This window comes from Pipra filicauda, unplaced genomic scaffold (genome assembly GCF_003945595.2).
Source record: "Pipra filicauda isolate LSUMZ 115617 unplaced genomic scaffold, ASM394559v2 scaffold50_size3627746_pilon, whole genome shotgun sequence".
Classification (NCBI taxonomy): domain Eukaryota; kingdom Metazoa; phylum Chordata; class Aves; order Passeriformes; family Pipridae; genus Pipra; species Pipra filicauda.
The window spans coordinates 3,370,659-3,394,543 of NW_024104654.1; the positions used below are offsets into that span (position 1 = coordinate 3,370,659).

The 23,885-nt window shown below is 42.2% G+C and overlaps 2 protein-coding genes across 9 annotated transcripts in view; one reads left to right on the plus strand and one right to left on the minus strand.

Moving 5' to 3' along the window:
- Window positions 1-6,984, minus strand: part of CDK8 (cyclin dependent kinase 8) — a 73,251-nt gene extending 66,267 nt beyond the window's left edge. For all 3 annotated transcript variants that reach the window (XM_039386840.1, XM_027727156.2, XM_027727155.2), the window contains exon 1: window positions 6,563-6,984. In XM_039386840.1, the coding sequence (XP_039242774.1) occupies window positions 6,563-6,690 (128 nt within the window). In that variant the 5' untranslated portion in view covers window positions 6,691-6,984. The remainder of the gene's footprint in view (window positions 1-6,562) is intronic.
- Window positions 6,985-13,974: 6,990 nt separating this feature from the next.
- RNF6 (ring finger protein 6) lies at window positions 13,975-22,729 on the plus strand. Of its 6 annotated transcripts, none has more exons than XM_027727151.2 (4): window positions 13,975-14,045; window positions 17,692-17,904; window positions 18,404-18,511; window positions 19,898-22,729. In XM_027727151.2, exons 2-4 carry the CDS (start codon window positions 17,712-17,714, stop codon window positions 21,613-21,615), a joined length of 2,019 nt encoding a protein of 672 aa, XP_027582952.2. In that variant the 5' UTR covers window positions 13,975-14,045; window positions 17,692-17,711; the 3' UTR covers window positions 21,616-22,729. The 6 variants fall into 6 exon arrangements, with proteins under 6 accessions (XP_027582952.2, XP_027582950.2, XP_039242794.1 ...); XM_027727149.2 differs by lacking the exon at window positions 13,975-14,045 and adding an exon at window positions 14,066-16,909; XM_039386860.1 differs by lacking the exon at window positions 13,975-14,045 and adding an exon at window positions 14,066-16,906.
- The last annotated feature ends 1,156 nt before the right edge of the window (window positions 22,730-23,885 follow it).

Genomic DNA, 23,885 nt, shown 5'->3' on the forward strand with positions numbered 1-23,885 from the left:
AAAATTATCTGCTTCTATTGGTATTTCAGGCACACCAAGGAATGGCTTTTAAGCAGTAAAGTTGAATAAAGAGTCAGATTTTTACAACCACTTTGATACAGTGGCAAAACAACCACCTTTCAATGCCAAAATGGACACACCTGGGTTGTAACTTGAAAGTCTTGAGAAGTGCATATCACTATGTCGGCTGTTGTTGCATACAACCTTGCCATACACAAACCCAAGTCACTCTACTTTCGTCATGTTTCCACTGTAGTTTTCACATTCCAGCAAGACTAAAAGTCTAGCCTTAAGAATAAAGAAATGTTTCAGTTTCTGCTACAGTAGTCAGCAAATTACAGCTCTTCAGATTCCAATGATAATAAAGGACATTGTTGTTTTGTGGTTGAACAATAAACTTCAGAAAGACTTTCAAAACAGAAAAATCAAAGAATACTCAAGATCTAGAGTGAATATATTACCTCACTGACACTTGGCTGAAAGCAGTGCTCTCTCATGACATGCACCTTCTGTATAATCAGCACTCTCAAATCAGCCCTGTTCCCTCATGAGAAATCAAGTACAGCAGTACATGCCCCCATTATTTACATATATTATTGTAATTTATAAATCCAGAATAAAACTACGTAGAGATCTTTGGTGTTTTTCTTTGTTGTTTTGCAACACTGCTCTCATGCCCTCCCATTGGCACTTGTCATAGGCTTCAGGTATAAATGAAACACTAACTCATCTTTGCTGCAGGGTATGCAAATAAATCAACACATCTGTGACAAGATAAGATCACACCAAATAAAGTCCAAGGGCCACCGAAGGACTCACTCATCCACATGACCTTAAAAACCTATAAAGCCTGGAGCCAACCAACCAGGTGAGAAGGGAAGGAAGCAGATGGAAGACAGCTAAAAGAGTGGTTTACCATAAGTATTTAAGAGCACAAGACTTGGTGCAATACAGCATGCCTACCTCATTATGTAGATATAGTTTAATTGGGAACTTTCTAACTACTATGGTGAAGGATCCAAAAGAGACTCAGGGCATATATTCTAAGAAGATAATAGCACATATTACATACATAAATAAAGTCTGTGGCATTTAGAAATTCCACACTATTGTTGACAGGAGTCAGAAGCCAAAGACTTGCATGCTGGCTCTGTGGCTCTCACCACCTGTCTGTAATCTCCACCAACTGCTTCAGGTCAAAACAGTTAAAATCAACACACAAATATTCAGCCAACAAAAACAAACAAACAAAAAACCAAAACAAAACAACCACAACCATAAAAGCATAAAAGTTACCATCTCATGTCTACTAAATTAAGAGAAGACAAGAGTTTTTGGAAGTTGATAGAAAAAACTAACAGCATGAACTTCATAATACAACTCCTGTAAAAGCTCGATACAGAACTAATCAAGAAGTTCCAAGTCCAGTCCTGCTGATTCCCTTCTTGCCAAGAAAAATTTTGACTCATTACAACTACCTGCAGCACTCCCAAACTCAATGAAACTCTCATTAAAAATCAGTTTGATATAAACCTTGACAAAACAATATTATTTGATGTAACTCCATCAATACATACCCACAAACACAAGACAAACTGCAACTAATCTACTAACAACCTTATGAAGTGTTTTGAAGTGTTTAAACAACACAAAACAAAAAGACATCAAAAACTCAGAATTACTTAAATAAACCAAAGTGGGCTTTTCTGCATGCATTGCAGAGCTTGGCTTGATCTCTAACTGAAGAGCTTAACTTCTACAGCAGAAGAACATTCAGTGTGTTACAACAGTTAGGCAGAAGTGACTGGTTCTGATAACATTTCAGAACAGACACTAAGCTCTTATCTTTTTCCTTTGACAACAGGTCACACAGTTTATCTACACTGCATTAAAATATTTCCTTATTATTTTCAAAAAAATTCCACGTCCCCACTCTTCAAATGCTGTGAAACAAGAACAGCACAAATTTCTTGTACATTAGCCAATCCATTCGTTATTTTCTCTAACTTAAACACATTCTGCCTTCTATTTTTTCAAAGATAAATACTCCCCATCTCTTTTTCCTCAAAGTTTCTCTTTATACAAAAGTTTTTAAGAGATAATCATCATTCTTGCAATATCCTTTTAACTGGTAAGTAGAAACTACGACATGTTATATTAGAAAATAAGTAACCCAGTAATTTATTGGACATCTACTTTTCCACCATTCTGGCTTTTTTACAACTCATACAGACCCTCAAAGTTAAAAAAAAAAGGTAGATTAGATTTGATTGTTCCAAGCGTGCCAGTCCAGCACATAAACATATTTTCATAATGTCAATTACAATGCGTCAGTATGTTCAAATGAAAGAATCTGTTCCCCTCACCTATAGCAATGCTTTCAACACAGAACTGTAATAGCTGAAATATAAAAAAAAAATCTCCAATTCCACTGGTGTTTGGGACCAAGATCACTTCTCAGTTCTTGAGAGTTTGAGAGTGACTGGGAGAGCACTAGTTTGCTTACTGTTGGTTCCCCACCAGTCTCACAACTTAAGCGTCTTTCCCAGACTACGAAAAGCCTTCAATAGAGCACTAGAGGATGTTACAGTTCAATACTTTCAATTATATAATTTTTTTGCTGTCATAATTAAAAAGTGAGATGCAGCCTAACAGTGACATTCAAGAGTTTCTTATTCTCATCCAAACCACATCCGATAAACAGGAAAAATGAGTATTTGGAAACACTCCAAAGGGCCACTGAAACAGACAGCCTTGCTCCACAGAATAGGTCTCTCTCTCAGATTTCTGTCACTGTATCATAAAAACTGAAGGGAGAGGAGAGAGAAGAAAGCAGTGCAAGATCAATCCCATTAAAACTGAGCACCACTGTGACGTTATCACACACTCAGCACACGGTTCCAGTTCCAGGAGAGCATGTACCTGGTGTGCTGCCCAAGCTGGGCCACCAGGCTTGCACAAGCAGCCCCAAGTGTCCTGCCACCTCAGTCTGCCCATACCTGGCATTTGGCTTCTAGTGAGCTTTAAAGGTCCTTTATCTAGTCAATAAAAAAAAATAAATAGATAAATAAAAATGTGTATGTTAGTCCACTAATCAAAAATTGCTGGTATGTTTTCCAAGTCCAGCATGACTCAAATAGGTAGGTTTAATATCCGGGTTCAGCAATGGTCCTGAGGGAGCACCCAAATGGCATGCTAAGCAGCCTTTATGCAGGAAATAACTGACATTTTCTGGACAAAAAAAAAAAAAAGGTAAACTATCCTACCACCACGAGAGACAAGCAACAGTTACTTTATCTGAAGACTGATGTTCAACACACCATGCCTGCAATCTCAGTGTCTGCCTTTAGAGTCGATTGCCTTCTTGTATACCTTTCTGCTATAAAATTAAAGCCCATGAATTCACAGAGTTTGTTCTAAGCAGGTTTTAGAGCCCACTGCAGGTACTGCGCTGATGAAAAAGACAGCACCACTCATAAAAAGCCAGGAAGATGCAACCACAGAGACCACAGACTTAAAATAAGAAGGATTAAAATAAAAACTTGAGAATACAATTTTCCTGCAGGCAATGCACTAAGTAGAGCTCAGTTGTGATGCCTGACACTCGGCTGATTCAGCGTTCAGCTGAGTCAAGTTTGGCAGCTAATATGTGAGGAACCCCCATGGAGCTCTACCTGGTGATTCTCAAGAAAGACCAGGTGAGACCCCAACCCTCACCTTATGCCAAAGGGCACTTCAAGGCTTTTCTGCTGGAGCAAGGCATGAAATCCAGGTTACACTGTCACTGGGTCATTAGAGTACGTACTTTGCACTCATTAGAAGGATTCTCACTCCATCAAGATTCCTATAGGACCATCCTCCAAAACGTTTCTGTGTCGATCCAATGGCATACAATTAACTTCCTACAATTAGGACACACAGTTGCTATCTAGTTTTCAATTGCCATACTGCACCTCAGAGGCAGCTGTAAAAGCAATAAAATAAAAAAAAGGAGGTGAAGACTGCAGTCGTACTACAGACACTGCTCCTAGTACTCTTGAATTGTATTTTTATCACGAAGGGCTTTAGAATACACATCTGCACAAACTGAATTCCTAAAATTTACTTCTTTTCTGTGTTCCTTCTATTCATTAGACATCCATAGTAAAAGATGTCATTTAAGGAAAAGCTGTATCAATATTGTTAACAAAATATTTGCAGTCCTGCAGCCTGCTCTTCAAAGTACTCTAAAAATTACACTGTGTATCAAAAGACTTGAAATATTTGTGCTATTTAAAGAAAGAATTAGAACCATGTAACAAAGTTGAAAGCACACTTGTAAGCTCAAGGGAAATATAAAAAAGAAGGTTTGAGCTGTATAGATATTAGAAACAATTAAAAATGGGTTATTGATTGATCACTACTTAACATTCGAGGAATACTACAACGAGAAAATATTTTTTCAATATTTGCATGTAACAACATGCAAACATTGAAATCTGTTTCAGATACTCTCTGCTGAAAGACATAACATCCATCTATATATTACCATAGCTTCAGGAAAACTGTTATTTCACATTTGCTTCACCAATTTAATTGATTCCCTTTAGTTAAAGGTATGTAAATGAAACCTTCAACTTCAATCCTAATTCCACCCTTATAATTTGAGATCACATATGTACAAGTATATCACAAGCTGCAAATGCATCTATGGATGTTTCTGTTTTACAAATTTTAGTGACTGTCCAAGGGCAATTACACAGCATACTTAAAAGAAAAAGTTTTCAGAATCAGAAAGGCAAATGAGAAGTATCAGGGAAAGGGATTGTAAATGAGGCACTAAATGAACAATAAGGCAAAATAAAATGGAGACAATACATGTTGCTCACCTTTTTTTTTTTTTGTAACTTTATTCAAATACCATGCCTTGATTTCCCCACTCACCAACAAGAGAAGATTTAAAATCATAGACATCCTACGATAAAGCCACCTTTGAGTAACTACCCATTTTTAAAGCAAACAATTCCTTTTTTTTTTCTGAAATTTCTCAAAATGGCACTACCACCAGCAACTCTAAACACCTTCTCCCAAACAACATGAAGCATACTGATAGTTTCACCAGAATTATGTCTGATTATGTGCTTCAGCAGTATTTCCTACACATAGTGGCAGTCCACCACGCCGAACAGCCGGAAAGAGCCTGACACGAACATTAGAAATGTGGCCGTATCTTTCAGTACCTCAGTCTATTTTTCATATTACGGATCTCCTTATCAGCACAGAAACCAGGGCTAGCTGTACCAGCAAAATTAGTACCTGCATGTGAGGAGACTTGAGGTAATAGCTTATCACAGTCACAACTGAATTTTTCCTCTTAGCCTCCCAGAAGCAAAAGAATTTGGGCAAGTTGAGAACTTCTCCTATGAACAGTTTAAAGGAGGTGTATAAAAGGTGTATATATAAGGTGTATATATAAGAGGTGTATAAAAAAGTAGCTACCTGACTCATACCACTAAACAAAATTCATGCTGAAGTAACTGTGCTGCAATTAATATCAACCTCTTTAAGACACAGACAAGATAAGGTGCAATCAGTCACATTACAATCATTCTATAGGTAATGGCTAAAGCATTTCTTTCTAGAACTAAAGCTTATGTAAACACGATTGGATCATATTTTGGCCATGACTGACCACTGCCTACTTTAAAAGTATTTTTTTTATTTATGGAATGTAAAAATAAGACCCAGAGTTTTAAAATACACCTTATTTCAATGACAGCATACGGAGCACCACTGCAATGAGACTGTAACAGAAAGAATGAACGTAATTTAAAATTTAGGAACCTTCTACAGGAACAGCCCGTACTTCTCCTGTTTCTCCTACTCCCTACTTCCTATTGTTCCGCCGTTCAGCAAGTGATGCCATGTCACGGACGACGGAAACCTAAATGACAGTTTGCCAGGTCTTTCTTGAAAACGTTTATGCCAAGAAAAATAATTTACTCAGGTCTGCACCGAGAACTGGTCATGCACAAAGGATGATTTAAAGCATTCTAAAGCCTCCAAAAGCACGAGCAGACTTTGGCTTCCGAAGCTGCCAGCAAGAAGACCCAAAATGGTGACTACAAGTAATAAATCATAAAAACCAGCATTGTTTAAAGAAAAAGAAACAGCAAAACAAACAAACAAAAAAAAAAACGTTCTATGGAGCCGGTAGTCAGGCTTAACAGTGTAAGCCGCCACTCATTTACTCACAATGAAAACCCATTAAGCGAACGGTTTTCCTCGGCCACAAAAATCTTTCTCCCCAAATCCACCCGTGCTGCAAGCAGACCCCGTCACCGCGCTGAGGGGCTGCGGACGCCCGGAGTGACCCAAGGGAGCCAGGCACCGTCCGGCCGGGATAGCGCGGGGTTCCCGGGCAGGGATCGGACAGGGCCGGGGAAAGGGCGGCATAACCCGGGGGGCGGGGGGCACATGGGGGGAAGCACACAGGACGCGGCCCGGGGCGGGAGGGCACGGACGGGCCGGGGCCCGGGGGTGTGGGGAGCCGCGCTCCTCGCCCCCTCTCCCACTTACTCACCCGTCCTTGCGCTTGGCTTTGTAGACGTGCCCGTAGGTGCCCCTGCCCACCTTGCAGCCCTCGTACTCGAACAGGTCCTCCACCCGCTCGCGCTCCCCGGTCAGCTTCACCTTGAAATCATAGTCCATCTTGGGCGCCCGCCGTGACCCGCCGCCGCCACCCCCGGCAGCCGCGCCCCGCCCCGCCGCGCACACCGGGCGGCGGCAGCAGCAGCAGGAGAAGGAGGAGGAGGCCCCCGCGTCGCCCCGCGGAACATTCAGCGGCGGGGCTGCTCCCTTCGCTCCGCGCCCCGAGCCCTGGCGCTCCTTCCCTCCTCCCCCGCCTGTCCCGCTCCGCGGCTCCGCCGGTGCCGCTGCCCGGGCGGACTCTCGGGGCCGCGCCCGCCGCGCTGCCGCAAACCAACGTCGCAAACCGCGGCGCCTCCCCGGCCGCGGGCAGGGCACCACGTGCAACGGCCCGGCCCGGCCCGGCAGGCCCCGCGCGCCGCCGCACGCCGGGAGATGTAGTACGGGCGGGGCGGAGGGCGGTCGGGCTGCGCTGCATGCCGGGAGTTGTAGTCCCCGGGCGGGACACAAGGCCCGCCATCGGGGGCACCGCGAGCAGGGCGTGTTCCCATCGAGAGGGTTGGTTATGGGGGATATGCCGGTCCCCAGCTCCATCCAGGCTGGCGAGGGAAGACTGGTTGGTCTGTGCTGCTCTAACAACCTGTTAGCATCATTGAAATTAAGAGAATCCCACAACTGAGGACACAGAATCACAGAATATTCCGAGTTGGAAGGGACCCACAAGGATCATCGATGTCCAACTCCTGATCCCACACAGGATCATCCCCAAGGGTCACACCATGTGCCTGAGAGTATCGTACAAACACTTCTTGAACTCTGTCAGGCTTCCACTTCCCTGGGGAGCCTGTTCCAGTGCCCAACTACCCTCTGGGGGAAGAACCTTTTTCTAATACCCAACCTAAACCTCCCCGACACAACTTCAGGCCATTCCCTTGGGTCCTGTCACTGGTCACCACAGAGAAGAGATCAGTGCCTGCCCCTCCTCTTCTCCTCACAAGGATGTTGCAGACTGCAGTGAGGCCTCCCCTCATTCTCCTCAGAGCTGAACAGATCAAGTGATCTCAGCCACTCCTTATGCGGCTTCCCCTCCAGACCCTTCACCATCCTCATTGTCCTCCTTTGCATGCTCTCTAATGGTTTAATATGTTTCTTATATTCTGGTGCCCAAAACTGCGCACAGTATTCAAGACGTGGACAGATGTCACAGTGCTGATGAACCTTCTCCATGTGGCTGCGGAGACCAACCAGGATGTAATGTTAGCAAGGCCCTTGTAGGTGACTGGTAAATGGGCATCATAGTTGCCAACCCCACGCAGAGACAGTGGGTCATTTTGTAGAACAGAGAGCTTGGAACTAAACTAAAGCTACAGCAATCATTCTACTTACAGCACAGCTTTTGGCATTTTTAGTAATTCAGCACATATGCTTCATGTTTCATCTCAAGAACATAGCACACTGAGTACATGTGAGCACTCAAATCCCCAGCTTAAAGACATCATAGAATGTGAGGACTTCTGGAATGGTCTGAAATCATCTCCATTTACATTTACATATTAAGGTTGAGTCCTGAAAATTGTGGAGAGGAGTGTGCCAGTGCTGCCTCTTGAGCTGGCGTGACTCAGTCGGACTGATTTCAGATGCCCACAGTTGGACCCTTCAGTATTTTGCCATGGAGTTGTTAGCGATATTACGTATGTTAAACAAAGCAATTAGGCAAGTGTTACAAAAAATAAGTGCAGAGAGGATGCAAAATTATCATCTTATTTGGCCAGCAAATCAACTAAATTATGCGAGAACATTGCCTAGCACCTCACTACACCAATCAAACAGAAGCAGGTCAGGGCAGCCCAGCACCCCATAAAGATCAAACAGTCTGAAAGATGCCATCCATCTCATAAAATTCATCCACTTCAGCCCCATCTCTGCCTTCTGGGCTGCCTGGCTTTGGGGGCTTCCAGGGATGGCAGCGACCAAGCTCACAAGGCCACACTCACCACTTACAACACCTCTTGCGTGCTCATAACCCTCAGTCCTGTCAACAAGCGGGGGGAAGTAGCAACAACCACACTTCTGTAACTTTCTGATCTTCTTTGCATTATTAATCACTCTTTCATGGAGGCAATGAACACCCAAACTCCTTCACGCAGATCCAATTACTGCATGGTAATTAATGGTTGGGATTAGTCTGTCCTGAGCTAAAATACTGCAGGATGTGGAGGACAAACAATGCCTGTTTCGAAAGAAAAGAGTCATGAAGGAAAAAAGAACAGACAATCCATACTTGTTTTCTCACGACCTGTGCTATGCTTTTCACGTTTGCATAAAACACTTAGAAAGAATTTCAGACTTTGACAAGCAAACTCTGAGAAGTCAAAGCCACAACAGAGAGCTTCATTTCAGATTTTTGATCCTTTTGTGAGAATGTTTACAAGTTTGCTGAAAATGTTTCTTTCATTATTTTTACATACCATTTGGGTTATATGCCTTCCAGATTGAGTGTAGCTGTAAATCTGCTGCATCTTCACTCTGTTTCCACTTCAGGTACTTGTATTGTGAGCAATGTTCAATTTTACCAAATCAAATGTATGGTCTCTAAGTCATGAGGGATTTGAAAACAGAAAACACACTTTAATCCTTTTAATGATGAGAAAGGAAGACGGACATTTCAAGGACAATTTTTAATTCTGTTTCATGGAAAGTTGCATACTTTTTGTGGTTTATTTTAAAAATCTGTCACAGTGTAACATAATTTCAAGAAAAAGTTTAACTTTGGGGTCTGCTTTTTAAAAGAAAGACATGACCAGGCCATGATCTGCTATTCTTGAATCTCAGGTCCCCACAGTGGCCCTTTTAATTGATAGGGTTCCTTATCTTTCAGTGGGTGTTTTGTATTCCCTTCTTTCATGCTGTCTGAGGAATCAATTAAAAATTATATGCTGAATTTGGCTTTTTGGAGTTTTCTTCTTTCTCTTTTTTCTTCTAACATTCATGGTTTGCTCTATCATATCCTTCTGTTCCAAGTTTGTGTAATTTCTAATACGTCCAGAATACACACACTTTTGACCTTTTTTTCATTTGACATCACCACACCTTTGAAAAATGTCCAAGTTCTCCGTAGGAAAGCCACTGCTACCGTGTTATCTGCACAGATAATGTGCAGAGGGATGGAGACAGTTGTCAAAGCAAGCTATGTCCTGAGAGGACAGTAGTTAAGGAGGGTTGACATCATTTAACATCTCTCAATGTATTTCAGGGAATTGTATTTCAGGTGAAAGCCTGGATTGTCTGGGAACGAGCTCGATTGTGATAATAAGTAGATGCTGTCTTTTGGGGTACAGCACCAGCTAACAGAGGTTCCGTATCCAAACAGGAGCAGTGGTACAAGAAGCAAAGCTGGTTTGGGGGGGTGTGTGTTTACATGCTAATGGCCATGGCGATGGTGCTAGAGTCAGAGTCTGTGAAGCAAAGCTTACAGCCGGAGAATGTACAACAAGCTGCGTACTCTGTTTTGCAGTCTTCAAAAATAGAATAAAAACACAGAAAAGTACATGTTTAATGTTTTGTCTTTCTCATCTTTATAAGTGGATAACCTATAACACTCAGTCATATCCCCATGCCATTAGAATATCCACTCATTCAACTTACTAATTTTCCAAATTTGAACACAGTTTTGCTTTTCAGAGAACTTTATGTAACAGTTTAACTGCCTGCTAAAAGTTTTCCATATACCCAAAGGGACATTCTTTAGCAGTGTGACTGAGGTAAGGTGTTCCCAGCTTGGTCCTGAATGAAAAAGGTTCAGTCCTGCTAAGTGCTCTACATCTTCCGTTTTTGTTTAGTCCAGGGAAAGCTGAAGGAAAGAGAATAATGTGGTGGCTTTTTTTTTTTCTTTTCTGTATGCAAAGAAAAACAAACTGTCATACTTGCACAATTTGAGTATTTTTTAGAAACCTTGCAGTTGTTTATGGGCAGATGAGTGAGTTAGCTGAATAGTAGCAGCACTTAAGAACACAGTTTACTTAAAGCAGGTAAGTAAAGTGCTGGTTCTATAAACAGTTTTCTATGTAAAGCAATGTGGTTTTTTTTTTAATTTTCCACTTAACTATATTTTACTATAAAGTTGATCAACTCGATCTAATAAAGCATCCTAGATTCTAGCTGGAGTGCAAGTTATTAACAAACATAAATCAGGTCTTTGTATCCAGGTGCTCTATAGGAGAGTTGTGCTTGCATTCAGTGAAACATCTGTTTGCCAGACTCGGGACCACCTACAGTAACTATCAGTCTGGTTGTGTTATGTTCCTTACAGAGAATCAGTTGTCACCATCCCTGGAGGTATTTAAGAACGTGCAGATGCGGCACTGAGAGACATGGTTTAGTGGTCGACTGGCAGTGCTGGGTTAATGGTTGGACTCAATGATCTTAAAGGTCTTTTCCAAACTAAATGATTCTGTGATTCTATCTCAACAAACCTTGAAAATTCAGCCTATGAACTCCTGGTTATTCTTGTTATTGAAAAGAGCCCTACCTGAGAGGAAATAAACCCTGAAATTAAATATTATTTTATTATTTTATATTATTTCACATAATCCTAGAAATATTCAGGTTAGAAGGAATCTCTGGATGTTATCTAGGATAATATCCTGCTCAGAGCAGGGCTACTCTTAAATTCAGGTAGCTTGAGGCTTTGTCTACTCAGGTCTCATAAACCTCTATGCAAGGAGATTCCACAGCCTCTCTGGACTTGACTATCCTCAGGGTAAAATTTTTTGTCCTTCTATCAGTACAAATTCTGGCTCTGTTTTCCCAGCAAGCTCCTTTTCAGTACTGGCAAACTGCTCCTTCTTCCAGCTGAAGAAGCCCTGGGGCTCACAGCCTCTCTCACATGGCAAGTGCTCCAGCTGATGACCATCTTAGTGCTCTCGACAGAAGTCACTCCACTTTATTAGTAATTTTCCATATCAAGATTGTTCTACTGGAGACCCCCGAAAGTGGGCATTGTATTCCACGTGCAGGGAATAATGTAAAGGGAAATAATAACTTCCCAATCCCTTCCTGATAATCAGTTTTCTGTGTTCACAGGATCACATAAAGGGTCAAGTTGGAGGGACCACAGTGGGTCATCTGGTCCAACCTCTCTGCTCCTGCAGGGTTCTCTAGACCATGTTATTCAGGATTGTGTCCAGATAACTTCTGAATAACTCCAGGGAAGGAGACTCCACAACTTCTCTGGGCAACCTGTTGCAGTGCTCAGTCACCCTCACAGTAAAGAATTACTTCCTCATGTTGAGGTGGAATTCCTGTGTTACAGTTTCTGCCCGTTGCCCCTTGTCCTATTGCTCTGCACCACCAAGAAGAGCCTGGCTTCATCCTCTTGATTATTATATACATTGATAAGATCCCCTCCCAGTCTTCTCCAGATTAATGGCTTTTGGTTCCTGTTTAACTACTGCCACCAGGATCACTCAGCCTGTCCAGTAGAGACAGTCAGCAAAGCCCCCAGTCAGTATTGTCCCAGAGGGCTGGTCACTCCTAGATAGAGGACTTCGCATTTGTCCTCATTAAACTTCATGAGGTTCGTGATGTCCCATCAACTTCATATCACCAATTTGGTGTCACCTAGACATACAAAGATCCAGTATAAAAAGACTGATTATGAAGCCTTGCCTTGATAATATAAAATAATAAAATATAATAAAGTTACTTTCTAAAGAACTTAAAAGACTGAACAGTCAAATTAAATCCAGGTTCTCAGATTCTCTTTTATACGAAACTTAGTAATTGCCTGAAGTTTGCTGCCCTCCATAGGCTATTTTTATTATAGTTGCAAAGAGAATTTTCCTGTGGAAAGCATTACCACAGTACAATCACATTCCAAGAAAGAGCCACTCTTGGTTTGTTTTATTAACAACACAGCATAAAATGAACAAATACTTTACTTAGTTATAGTGTGCTGTTGTGAAACATCACTATGAACAGGATACGAACACCAAATTCTGCATTGGAGGACAGGTCAGTGGAAAATAGACTAATTCAGTGTAAGGTTTCTGTATAGAAATATGGGTTCATTCACTCATCTAAATAATAAATTTCTTTTTGGTGAGCAGTCCATATGTGGGCTCGATACCAGAGAAGATATTGAGTTTGACAGTGGAACAATGCTTACCAAAAGCAGACTGTAGGATGAAAGGATTTCAAAACCAGGATCAAAAACAACTGTGGGAAGAAACTGAATTTTCAAGGGATCCAGGCACTACTTTGTACACAGACTTTCACTAGGAAAGTAAAATTGATCTTCGAGAAGGACATATTTTAATTGATCCAGGCAAAGAAAATCATAATAGAATACTAATTATTCATACTTTGGCAAGGAACATGAAAAACAAAGAGGGTATCATTTCCTGCATGCAGTGAGCAGGAAGGAGTACTCTCTGGTCTGGCCTCAGTGTTAAGACTGTGTCCCAGCCGTCAATTTGTCTCATGGAAACCACCTCATAGCACAACAGGAATGTAAACTAACACCAAACCTAAATGTAACACTTGTGTAAACTCTTTTTCTCAGCCAGAATAAAATTCTGGGTGTGTAGTGAAATTATCTTCCTGGAGGGTGGCTCTGGGCCCTTCCTAGCAGCTCATTCATTACTGAGAGTTTTCCTCTGTATCCGGACCAGTTGCACAGAAAATATGCCAACTCTGCTTATTTCTACGAGGAAGTTTAAACAGTGGTTTGAGCAGTTTGGATATTCTAGGGATGAGGTTCTTTTGCGTAGTTGAAGCACCCTTCTCGCAAAATCCTCTCATTTTGCTGATTCAGAGAGTTTGTGCAAGACGTGAAACACGCTCCAGTCGTAGCCTGGCAGCTTCCGCCACGCATTGTGACAATCTGCAGACGCAACTCGGAGGAGCAAGTTTGTGGATGTCAATGTATCCACAATTAGCATATGCAAAATTTGTGAAAGATTCGGCATCCCGTGTGGAAAAACTTCTGTCTAAGGCTCTGCAAATCGAAATTGCTAAAATCGCGGCTTGAGACGAAACAGCCTCTGTGACGGGACCAAGCAATTAATTTTTTTGAAAATTTTAGCGAAAATGGAGAAGGCGGAAGATTCCTGCAGAAAGGAAGGTAAACAGAAAGGAAGGAAGGAGAGGCAGAGTCATGGAAAACGGAGAGGCGTCCCCTTTACAACAGCACTAGGCCTGGGAGCAGTGATTATACACAATCCTACTCCTCAGGGGAGTTATTGTCAAGTGCCAAGCGCGCGTGCGCCGGCGGGCGGGGCTCGCGGCAGGGGCCGTCCTCTCCCGCCCTCGGAACCTGCGCCGGCGGCGCCGGTAGTCGCCCGGACCGCAATTGGAGCTGGAGCCGGTGCCCGGACCGCAATCGGGGCTGGAGCGCGCTCCGCTCGTCCACTCAAGGGGTCGGTATCGTCCTGGTGGAGGCGGCTCCTGCCGCTGCTGGGAGACGAGGGGAGCGGAGCCCGTAGCGGGGTTGAGCCAGGCTGGTCGGCGCCGTCACCGGCAGCAGGCAGGGACAGGCTTTCGGGTCTCCCCGGCTGCGCTCTCGGCAGGCTCCCCCCAGCCGGGGCGGGCGGCAGGCATGGGCCGGTTTACCGCAGCGGGTGGCGCGGCCGGGGCAGCTGAGACCGCGGGCATTGCCGGAGGGCGGCGGTGCGGCCGGGTCGGAGTCGGTCCATGCCGGGCCCAGCCGGGAGCCCCGGGGGCAGAGAGGCGGGAGGGCACGCGCTGCCAAGCCCTGCCACCATTGGCCGACGGCCGCGGGCCGGCCCGGTGATTGGGCAGGAGCCCTGTCAGTCACTGCCCTCCCCGCCCCTTCCCCACGGCGACGGACGGGCGGCCGGGCCGGGCCGGAGCCCGGAGAGACCCCAAGAGCCCCGGGCCGACCGGGCACCTGCCCTGTCCTGCCCGGGAGGCCGCACACCGTGGGCCCGGCGCGGCGCTGGCCTCTGCAGGCCCTGCTGCCGGCGTGGGGGGAGGGGCGGGCGGGCGGTCCCAGGCACCGGGCTTGGGTCGCGCTGGGTGTCCCGCGGGCTGTTCCTTCATTACTCTCTGACTCTTCGTTTCTCTCTTCTTCCTTCCCTCCTTCCCCAGGCTCTGTGCATGGGGTTTTCTGGGTTTGGTTGATTTTTATTTTTCTTTTCGTGTTTTGGTTGGTTTGTTGTTGGTTTTTTTTTTAATTTTTGAAGTCGGTGAGATCATCCTGCCTGGAGGCTGCAGTGTGACAGAAATGCTTAAATAGCCCTCTGGAGCCAGAGGGGAGGTTTCCTCAGCTAAACTCCGTAGTCAGTCGCCTTACAATCAGGTGGTAGTCTTTCAGAAGATGAGTACCTAATTGAACAGGAGGAGTAGTAATTCATGGAAACAGGCCAAAACCTAAAATCATAAGGTGTATATTATAAGGACTAAATCTTAGGTTGAAAATTCTAGAAAACGTATACTGTTGGCATGTGGGTCCTGTCTCTGCAAAGGAAGAGTAATCCTGAGTCATAAGTGGATTTCGATTTCTGTTTTTTAGTTAATACCCTTCAACTTTTCAATACTCTGAAATATTTTAGTGACAAAGTACCTCATTTTTGATGCAGATAATACCCTTCAACTTTCAGAAGTAAAACATTTTAAGTGCCAAAGTACTTAGTTTGGATGGCTTTTGATAAATAAGGATAGTAGTTGTCATCCGTGCAGTTATGTTAAACAGATGGGACAACCAAGCACTTCACACTTCTTAACTGTTTCTAAGTGAGTCACTGAAAGAGTGTGACTAATCATCCTACCATACAGTTGTCAACAAAAGAGTAATTTTTTTTACTACCACCCACAAAATCAAAGAGATTTACAGATTTTCTGTGGACGGTAACTGAAAAGCAAAGAACGTTTCTTTTGAAAAACACCTTAAATTTGGTTTGAGGGGGACTACATATGATGTACTTGTCATTCTAAGAACATACATATATATAATTTTTTTCCGTGTAGCAATGCACTGATGTTCCCAGGAAGTCGCTTGACTAGGTATGGTCATTGTGGACGTGTTAGTTGTTTTAAGGCTTTTGTCTAAATAGCAACCTCAAGTGAAACTAAATGAATTTTATCTGTCCTCTTACCCCTTCCTGCTTCACCTTCGTTAAGTTGTAAGTCACCTAGGACAGAGGCACTTCTGTATTTAGTGCGGTATGGATTGGGTGTTATGATAATTGTCAAACATGGGTGTCGTCAAGGTAATGATAGTGCTAATTAGTGGGGGGGTGTTGGGGCTTGGGTGGGAACTGCTATTGTTTTGAGGAACCCAGGGTAGTAAGAGAAAGAACTACCTGAGAAATTTGTATTTAGAAGTGTGATTTGAGAATTGACCTGATTTGAGCGTTGCTCTTGTGGGAAATGGAAGTCAGCAGTTAACTACAGTTTGTGAGGCTGAGCCAAGAGGGCAACAGTGATTTTAACCTCCCCACAAATATTATGGGAATGGAAAGTGTCTTGAAGGGGAGATACTCTACTTAAAAAAAAATAAATAAATCTGAGTGAGTTAAAGAACTAGGAGGGAAGTTTTAAATGCATCAAAATGCAATGTTAGACACAGGAGGAAGATAAGTAGAAAGACTGATTGGGAAGAGGTGTATAGAAGTGCAGTTACCAGGGGCTGGCAGGGGGAAGTAAGATGGGCTGGAAAATAATGAGACCAAGGATACATCAGAATGGATCTCACAAAGAATGTAAGAAACGTATATTAAATGTATGCCAGCTTCTGCTGTTGGCAAATACACTTTCTGATTTACTTTTTTTTTTTGTATCTGTTTGCAGCATTGATAAAGATTTGCTTTTAATTGAATGTGTTTCTAATAGTCAGTTCGTTTGGTCTGTTTGTTGTCTCATCACCTGTCCTGTGAAGGCTAATTACTGATCAGGAGTGTGCTGAGAATGCTGTTCTGTGTTTGCCCCATAATTTAAACTTGAAGTGACTCTTATATGTGTGTGAATTGACAAAAAAAACCCAACAAACGAAAGGCATTTAACTGCATGCAAGCAGAGTGGTGCCCTGTGGTTGGGATTTTTTGGCCTGATGATCTGTGTAGAAAAGCGATCTCTTTTGTCAGGTGTCTGCCTCAGCAGGTGTTACAGATGCCTTTTGTTAAACAAGGAACTGCATTGAAAGGATGTTTTTCTTCTTTTAAATTGAGTGTCGAAGAGCAAGTTTTCTTCAGAAAATAGAAAAGCTGGGGAGCGGTCTGAGATGCTGATAGGACTCAACTCTGGGCCACATCGGAGAGAGGTGGTAATGGCACAGAAATTGAAGGTTCTTTATGCCTTCTAACAGTGTGGACCCATTGGTTCAGTGTTTGAAAAGTGATGAAGAACTATGCGTGAAGTACAACCCTTTTCCTTTTACACCTGTTTTCTGGAGATGGGTATTCCTTTGGTAGCTAATCCTTGGATTAGAGTGTGCAAAGAAAATATACAAATGATGTAAAGATGTCAAAAGAGTCATTCCACCACAAATAAATCCATAGGCTTTGTGCTATGTGAAGGGTATTACCGATAGAAATACCCCACTGAAATCCCTATGGAAATATGTAGTCTTACCTTACTTGTGGTTGTCAGAAGTCTACACTGGGTAATTGCAGTCCAGTAATTAGAGAACCATGTTTTCAGTTATACTTCATCTTGTAAAATACTGCACACTGTTATTGTATTTTACTTGGAAGAAGGGACGTAGATCTTATGTTATTTCTTTAACTTTCCATAATATCCTTGCCTAGCTAAAAAAAAAAATAAATCTGTCATGATTTTTTATTTTAAAGTTGCCATACCAACCAATAGGTCCTTTTAGTGAGGAAAGGGGGTTGAAACTATTTTTGAGCAAACTACAAGTAAAGCATTTGCATAATAAACTTCTCTGTTTGACTTGACAAATAACATGGAGCTTGGTTCACTTTAATCATCTTTAGCTATTAATAAACTAATTTCATTGAAAATGAAAAGAGGAAACTCTTTACTGTAAATTAGGTAAATTCTTACTGTAATTGCTGCGCAGTCTAACCTTCTGGTTTTGTTCAGGACAGCTCAGCATTATTATTATGGATCGCTCTCGACACCGCGCAGGAAATGGCAATGAGCAGGCATCTTCACGAGAGCGTAGTCGTGGCGAAGATGAGAGACAACGACAGCTGGAGCGCCTTGGTAGGGAGGAGGCTTATTACCAGTTCATTAATGAGCTCAACGAAGAAGATTACAGGTTAATGAGAGACAGCAACCTGCTTGGCACTCCTGGTAAGATGTGGATACCCTCAGTAGAAAAGATGTAACGTGAAGTAACACTCTTGCTGTCAGGCACCACATGTGGTAGCATGACTCAAGTAGCTTGACTTCTGTGGCTCTGTGTAAAGGAAAAAACCTCCATATGGAACAAAAGTATTACACTTTCAAATGTAGCATCTTTGTGTACAGGTAATATCCAAACCCAAATAATTAACATTTGGTACATTAAAGTATATCTGTTGATATGTGGCAATTTTGGGGGCCTTTAAGTTGTTATTGAAAGCCAGCATATTCTTGACATATTCATCTTCCACCCCAGGACCTACTTCCTCTGTTATCTGTGTACCTGCATTATAATTTCACACTAGTGCTCTTTTCTTTCTGGTTACATCAGTTTTATCTGCCTTCTGAAGATTTTCATTCAAGGTAGAAAATGTTACTTCTGCATGGCTATGTTGAGGCAGTTATAGTATCTTATCTGACAGCTTTATCAAAATGTAAATTATTTCAGGGGAAATAACAGCAGAAGAGTTGCAGCAACGCTTGGAGGGGGCTAAGGAGCGTCTGGCATCACAGTCTGATCTGGATAACAGAGAAGGTGAAGGTAGAACTGTTGGAGGTAAACATTCTTCATTCATATATATATAGATACACGTGGTACATGATGCATAAATGCTGTTCTGTACAGATATTTAAGAGAGACTTATCTCAAGTCTTGTTTTATTCCATTGCACCTCTCTGAATTGTTAAAAAGTAAGATCTTGAGATTTCCTAATGATATGAAAACAAACTTGAAGTACTTGATGAAAACTGATTTATGTTGGCCACAAATTATTTGCTCCTATTTTCCTTTTTTAGTAAATGTAATAGCACAAAAAATTTAATTCTTCAATTCTTAGAGGTTTTTACTCTGTATTAGAGCAGTTGGAAAATTAGTTAATTGAAAAACAGTTAATCTCTCTACTGTTTTGCAATTCTTGTTTTATTTCCATTTCTTTCAGTCAAGTGAGGCTTGTTCATATTATGTGCATTCTGTCTTCAATTCCCCAGTAATATTGGCTTAATCATTTGTCCAGTTCTAATCAGATTTAGGAGAGGAATTGGCAGCTCAGAAATGAAGATACCAAAGTTCTTGCAGGTTTCATGGACATAGGGAGATGATGGAGTAGGGGGAATGTAATTTGATCCCTTCAAGGGAAAACCTTCACTGTTATCATGACCATTGGCCTGCTTTATACACATAGTTAGCACTAACCAATTGGGCTTGTAGTTGGAGGAGATTTGAAAATGGAGCTGGTGGATACTGTAGTAGGGAAAGAGTATATTTGCACGAAAGGAGAAAATCTGTTGAAACCATGCATCCACCTGGATGCGTTCCTGTGTCACCTGCTGTAAGTTGTGGGAACAAGTTAAGCCAGCAGCACCTGCATTCATTTAACTGGAATCAAAAGGGAGTGTTCGGCCTTGGAGCTGAGAAGGAGTGTGTGAATGAAAATACTGAGTTTGCAAAAAGTCATGGGAATTCTAGTTAATTGAATGACAACACCAGGTACTGTTTACCAAAAGAACCCTAATAAAAGGGGAATGCAGAGAGAGTTCTGTGGAGAATCTTGAAAACTGAATCATGCTGTGTGCGCAGCCTCATTTCTTCAGTGCTCATATTTGCCATATTAAGTGACCCTACCTTGGCAGGGGGCTTGGACTAGGTGTTTTCCAGAGGTCCCTTCCAACCTTTATTATTCTCTGATCATTTGTTCCACTGCTTAGGGACAACAACTTTTAAAAATGCTTTCCAAAAGGAGACTAAATCTGTTATGCTTTTTCTTGCTGAATCAAAATCAGCTGACTAGGATACACCCAGATTGATAGGTTAAGGAAGGAACAGCAATGTCCTGCTACTGTGTCGTTTCTGAAGTCAGAGCCCAGCAAGCATAGAGGATTTAGAGTGCATCGTAGTATGCTGAGCATGCAGTCATATGAATTTTTGCAATTCTTTGTTTCTCAGATTCTGATGTTCTTGGAGAAAACTCAAATGGCGACTCTTTGTTCGAATGGCTTAACACATTTCGTCGCACGGGAAATGCCACTCGCAGTGGACAGAGTGGGAACCAAACCTGGAGAGCCGTGAGTCGAACAAATCCGAACAGTGGGGAGTTTCGTTTTAGTCTTGAAATCAATATAAATCATGATCATAACAGTTTTGAAACTCCTGGCGAGGAGTATGTCGATATAGATGCTACCAGACTGTATTTGGAAAGAAGACGTCAACTAGTTGCCAGTTCAGTAACCCCACGAACAAGGAGCATGGCTGCAAGGGAGGCAAGCACTGAAGCTGCAAGGACCAGGTTTTTAGGACGTGCCATGGCACTAAGGTCTGAAGTAGCCTCTCATGCAGTCTCAGGGAGGCTTAGGAGTAGAACAAGGGAGTTGACAGGCCTTTCCCAAACAAATAATACTACACGTAATAATTCTGCAGCTGCTGGTGAACGGAGAGAAATGCTGGGAAGAGTTACTTCTACAAGAGTCAGAAGGGGTAGAGCGAGAACAAATGTTCAGATGAATACAAACCAAAGACTAGAAATTCTGCGGCTGAGGTCTACCTTAAGTAGTCGAAGCCGCTCTCCGCTGCAAAGGCAAGGTGATGCTGCTCACTCTGAGGAACGTGGTCAGAGGCAGGATAGAAATGCACAGCAAGTCAACAGAACTAGAAGACAGATAGCTCAGGCTTCTCCACAGCCTGCTGAAGAGCAAGCAAGAGGCAACACTCAGGCTTCTCAACTTCCCAGTGTAGTTCCGTCCTTGGGAATAACTTTGGAGGAGGAGGAATCCAGTAGGCCGGTAGCTGCTGTCAGAAGGCATCCAACAATTACACTAGATCTCCAGGTGAGAAGAATTCGTCCTGGAGAAAACAGAGACCGTGACAGTATTGCCAGTAGAACTCGTTCTAGAGTAGGAATGTCAGAAAACACGGTTACCTTTGAAAGTGACAGTGGGGGATTTCGGCATACAATATCTCGATCAGAACGGGCAGGTATTCGAACCTATGTTAGCACTATACGGGTACCTCTCCGTCGTATTTCAGAAGCTGGGCTTGGTGAACCTTCATCAGTGGCTCTTCGCTCAATCCTGAGACAAATTATGACGGGCTTTGGAGAACTGAGCTCTTTAATGGAAACTGAATCCAACTCAGAAGTGCAGAGAGGTGGTCATCCCTTATCAGATGCACAGAATAACTCAAGTTCAGCAAACAGCAGTGATCCAAGTGGGGTTTCACCGAGAAACAGACATGCAGCAGAAGGCAGCAGGGAAAGAAATGGACAGAGGGATGATGGTCAACGCTATGGGCGCCGTAACGAGAACCAAGATAACAGGCAGTCTCAAGATGTGAACAACTTAGTGGAAAATGGAACACTGCCCATACTTCGACTTGCCCACTTCTTCTTGCTGAATGAAGATGACGATGATGATCGTTTAAGAGGTTTAACCAAAGAGCAGATTGACAATCTTTCTACGCGGAACTATGGGGATATTCACGCTGAAAATGAAAGAAGTAAAACGTGTAGTGTTTGCATTAATGAATATGCAGCAGGGAATAAACTAAGGCAGTTACCTTGTATGCATGAGTTTCATATTCACTGTATTGATCGCTGGCTTTCTGAAAATTCCACTTGCCCAATTTGTCGGCAGCCTGTTTTGGGGTCTAATGCCACAGACAATGGCTAGAATTATTTGTACTGCTCAGTTCTCAAGAATTTGCTTCTGCTCTATTTCTAATGAGCCAAGCCAGATGAATTGACTTACAAAGGGGTCCATTTGTGGGGGGAGTTTTGTTAAATTTCTTTAAAAATGATAGGAAACTTGTCTAAATCTAGCAATGTAAATACTATTTTTTTCCAAATGCAGGTCTAGGAATACACATAGAACCAAATGATATTGGTAAAGTTTATATTTTTTTAGGTAATTTTGTTATGCTAAGCACTTTTGTAAATACAGAAATGCAATAGTTAATCAGTCCTGCTTAATGTATGTTTTTTAACGTTGTAATGAACTCGCTTTATTTAGATTACAAATTGTTTCACACAGACCCACCACTGTGTTGAAAAATTAGTGGCTAAATAGCCATTTGTTAGCTTTTTGTTCTAAGAACAATTTCTTTTACAGGAAGTTTCTTGCTGGACATGTTTGCTAAAGGTATTTAAGTTACTTGAAGTGCTTATTTTAATAGACTTTTCTTTTTAATGTTGAAATATCCTTTCCAAAAACTTGCCAATTTGGTTCTATTAAAAAAATTCTATTGCAATTTTTGCATGTAGGTTTACACAGTTCTTAATGCTGACGTTCTTATTCAAAAGTTGATGGGTTAGTGGCATTGTAAAATGTACATAATTAAATGCTGTCCTTGACAATCTGTCTTTTCAATAATGACAGCAATCAAATCTGGTAATTCCAAGAGGCTATGTCTTACTTATTTGCTTAAAGAGTAAATGAGCACTGAGGAAGCCTTTTTACTCTTCTAAATTACTGAATGGATATTCTTGGGGTTTTAACTGCCTTAGTTTAAAGAAGGACAATATTTCCTTGACTATTATATTGTCTACAATATGCATGTTTTGGGTATTGTACTCAGAAGAACAAAACAAAGACTTGAAGTGCTTTTGTACAGAAATTAAAGGTACACATGTAATATTTGTCCTCTTGAAACATGCCTGAGGACCAAATTGCAGAAGACACTAAAGAGGACAAAATAAGCTTCCCTGAAAGTCCCTCGTATCTGTATAATTAGATACTAAATTTTATACCAATAACTTCCACTGAAATAAAGTTGTGAAGTAAATAATGGAGGCTTTGTGTGAATTACTGTTGATTGGTAAGATCCTATAAATTGGTAAGATGATTTCTTATTCTTGATGTTCAGTCCGTTTTCACTTTATTCTTTCCTTGGTATTCCTCAGCTCTGTTCCTGTGTTTCCAGAATGCCTGTTAGCTGTTATGGTGCATAAAAAACCCAACACAGAGCACTCTTGGGGTTTCTGGAAGAAGCTGAATGTTACAAAGCTTCTTCTGAGCAATGCGTATCTTGATCACTAGAGAAAGGCAGAACTATGCAGTATTCTGGTGTGGGTGTTTGTATATTCTGAATGGTAAGAAGAAAACAAGTCCTACTGACTTTTTTCTCTGCAGATGGTGGCCTTGACAAATGCACTTCTGTGTCAGGTGCTTCAGTTAAAGCATCTGCTCATGACATCCTTGAAGGGTAGCTATAAAATCCTGTGTTGAGCTATTGGATGTCTACTTCGGTTTGGCAAATGAAAAGCTTGTGTTATAAGTTCCAGAGAGGGTCTTGGTTTTATTCATAAGAGTAGTTTTAAGAAATTCTCTTTTGAGATTTAGATAAGTTTAAGGATACAGTTAAGATATCTTCTGATATGATTTGGGCTGTTTATTACTGCAAACGTTGTTGACCCTTCCTTGAGTGTGGCTTCCTTAGCTGCACTGCAGAGTGAGGAGATGTAAATGTGAGTATCAGAGCTAGGTTATTTTATGACCTTTTTTTCTGTTACTTCTGTTAGCTCCTGATGTTGACAGTATATAAAGATTTGGATGCTGTCTGCTGCTCCTTTGTCTCCTTATGGCTTTCATTCATATTTTTGAAAGCTGCCTGATTTGAGGGACACATTTGTAGAAGCCTGCTTTGGGCTCACTATTGCCTTGCTGGTCGGGTCCTTCAAGGTCAATTTTAACTTTAATCCTTACAACTGCTTCACTAATGCTCTAGAGATAAAGGGAGATTTCCTGTGCCTTCTTTCACTCAGGGAGGATTTTGCTGTGCAATTGTAAGCACAACTGCATACATGGTTCAAGACAAGATCCTCTATGACAGGCTACGTTTAACTGAGATGGTGGTGGGAACATCTCAAAGTGAGAGCTTTCTGTACAAACTCTAGGCTATGGGAGAAGAAACATGAAGACTTTTATACTATATTCTTGTCCTG

What these genes read in the sequence shown, in the direction of transcription:
- RNF6 (XM_027727151.2), top strand. Translation starts at nt 17,712, where the DNA reads ATGGATCGCTCTCGACACCGCGCAGGAAATGGCAATGAGCAGGCATCT. An exon ending in CAACCTGCTTGGCACTCCTG is followed by an intron (nt 17,905 to 18,403) that starts GTAAGATGTGGA and finishes AAATTATTTCAG; the next exon opens with GGGAAATAACAGCAGAAGAG. An exon ending in TGAAGGTAGAACTGTTGGAG is followed by an intron (nt 18,512 to 19,897) that starts GTAAACATTCTT and finishes TTTGTTTCTCAG; the next exon opens with ATTCTGATGTTCTTGGAGAA.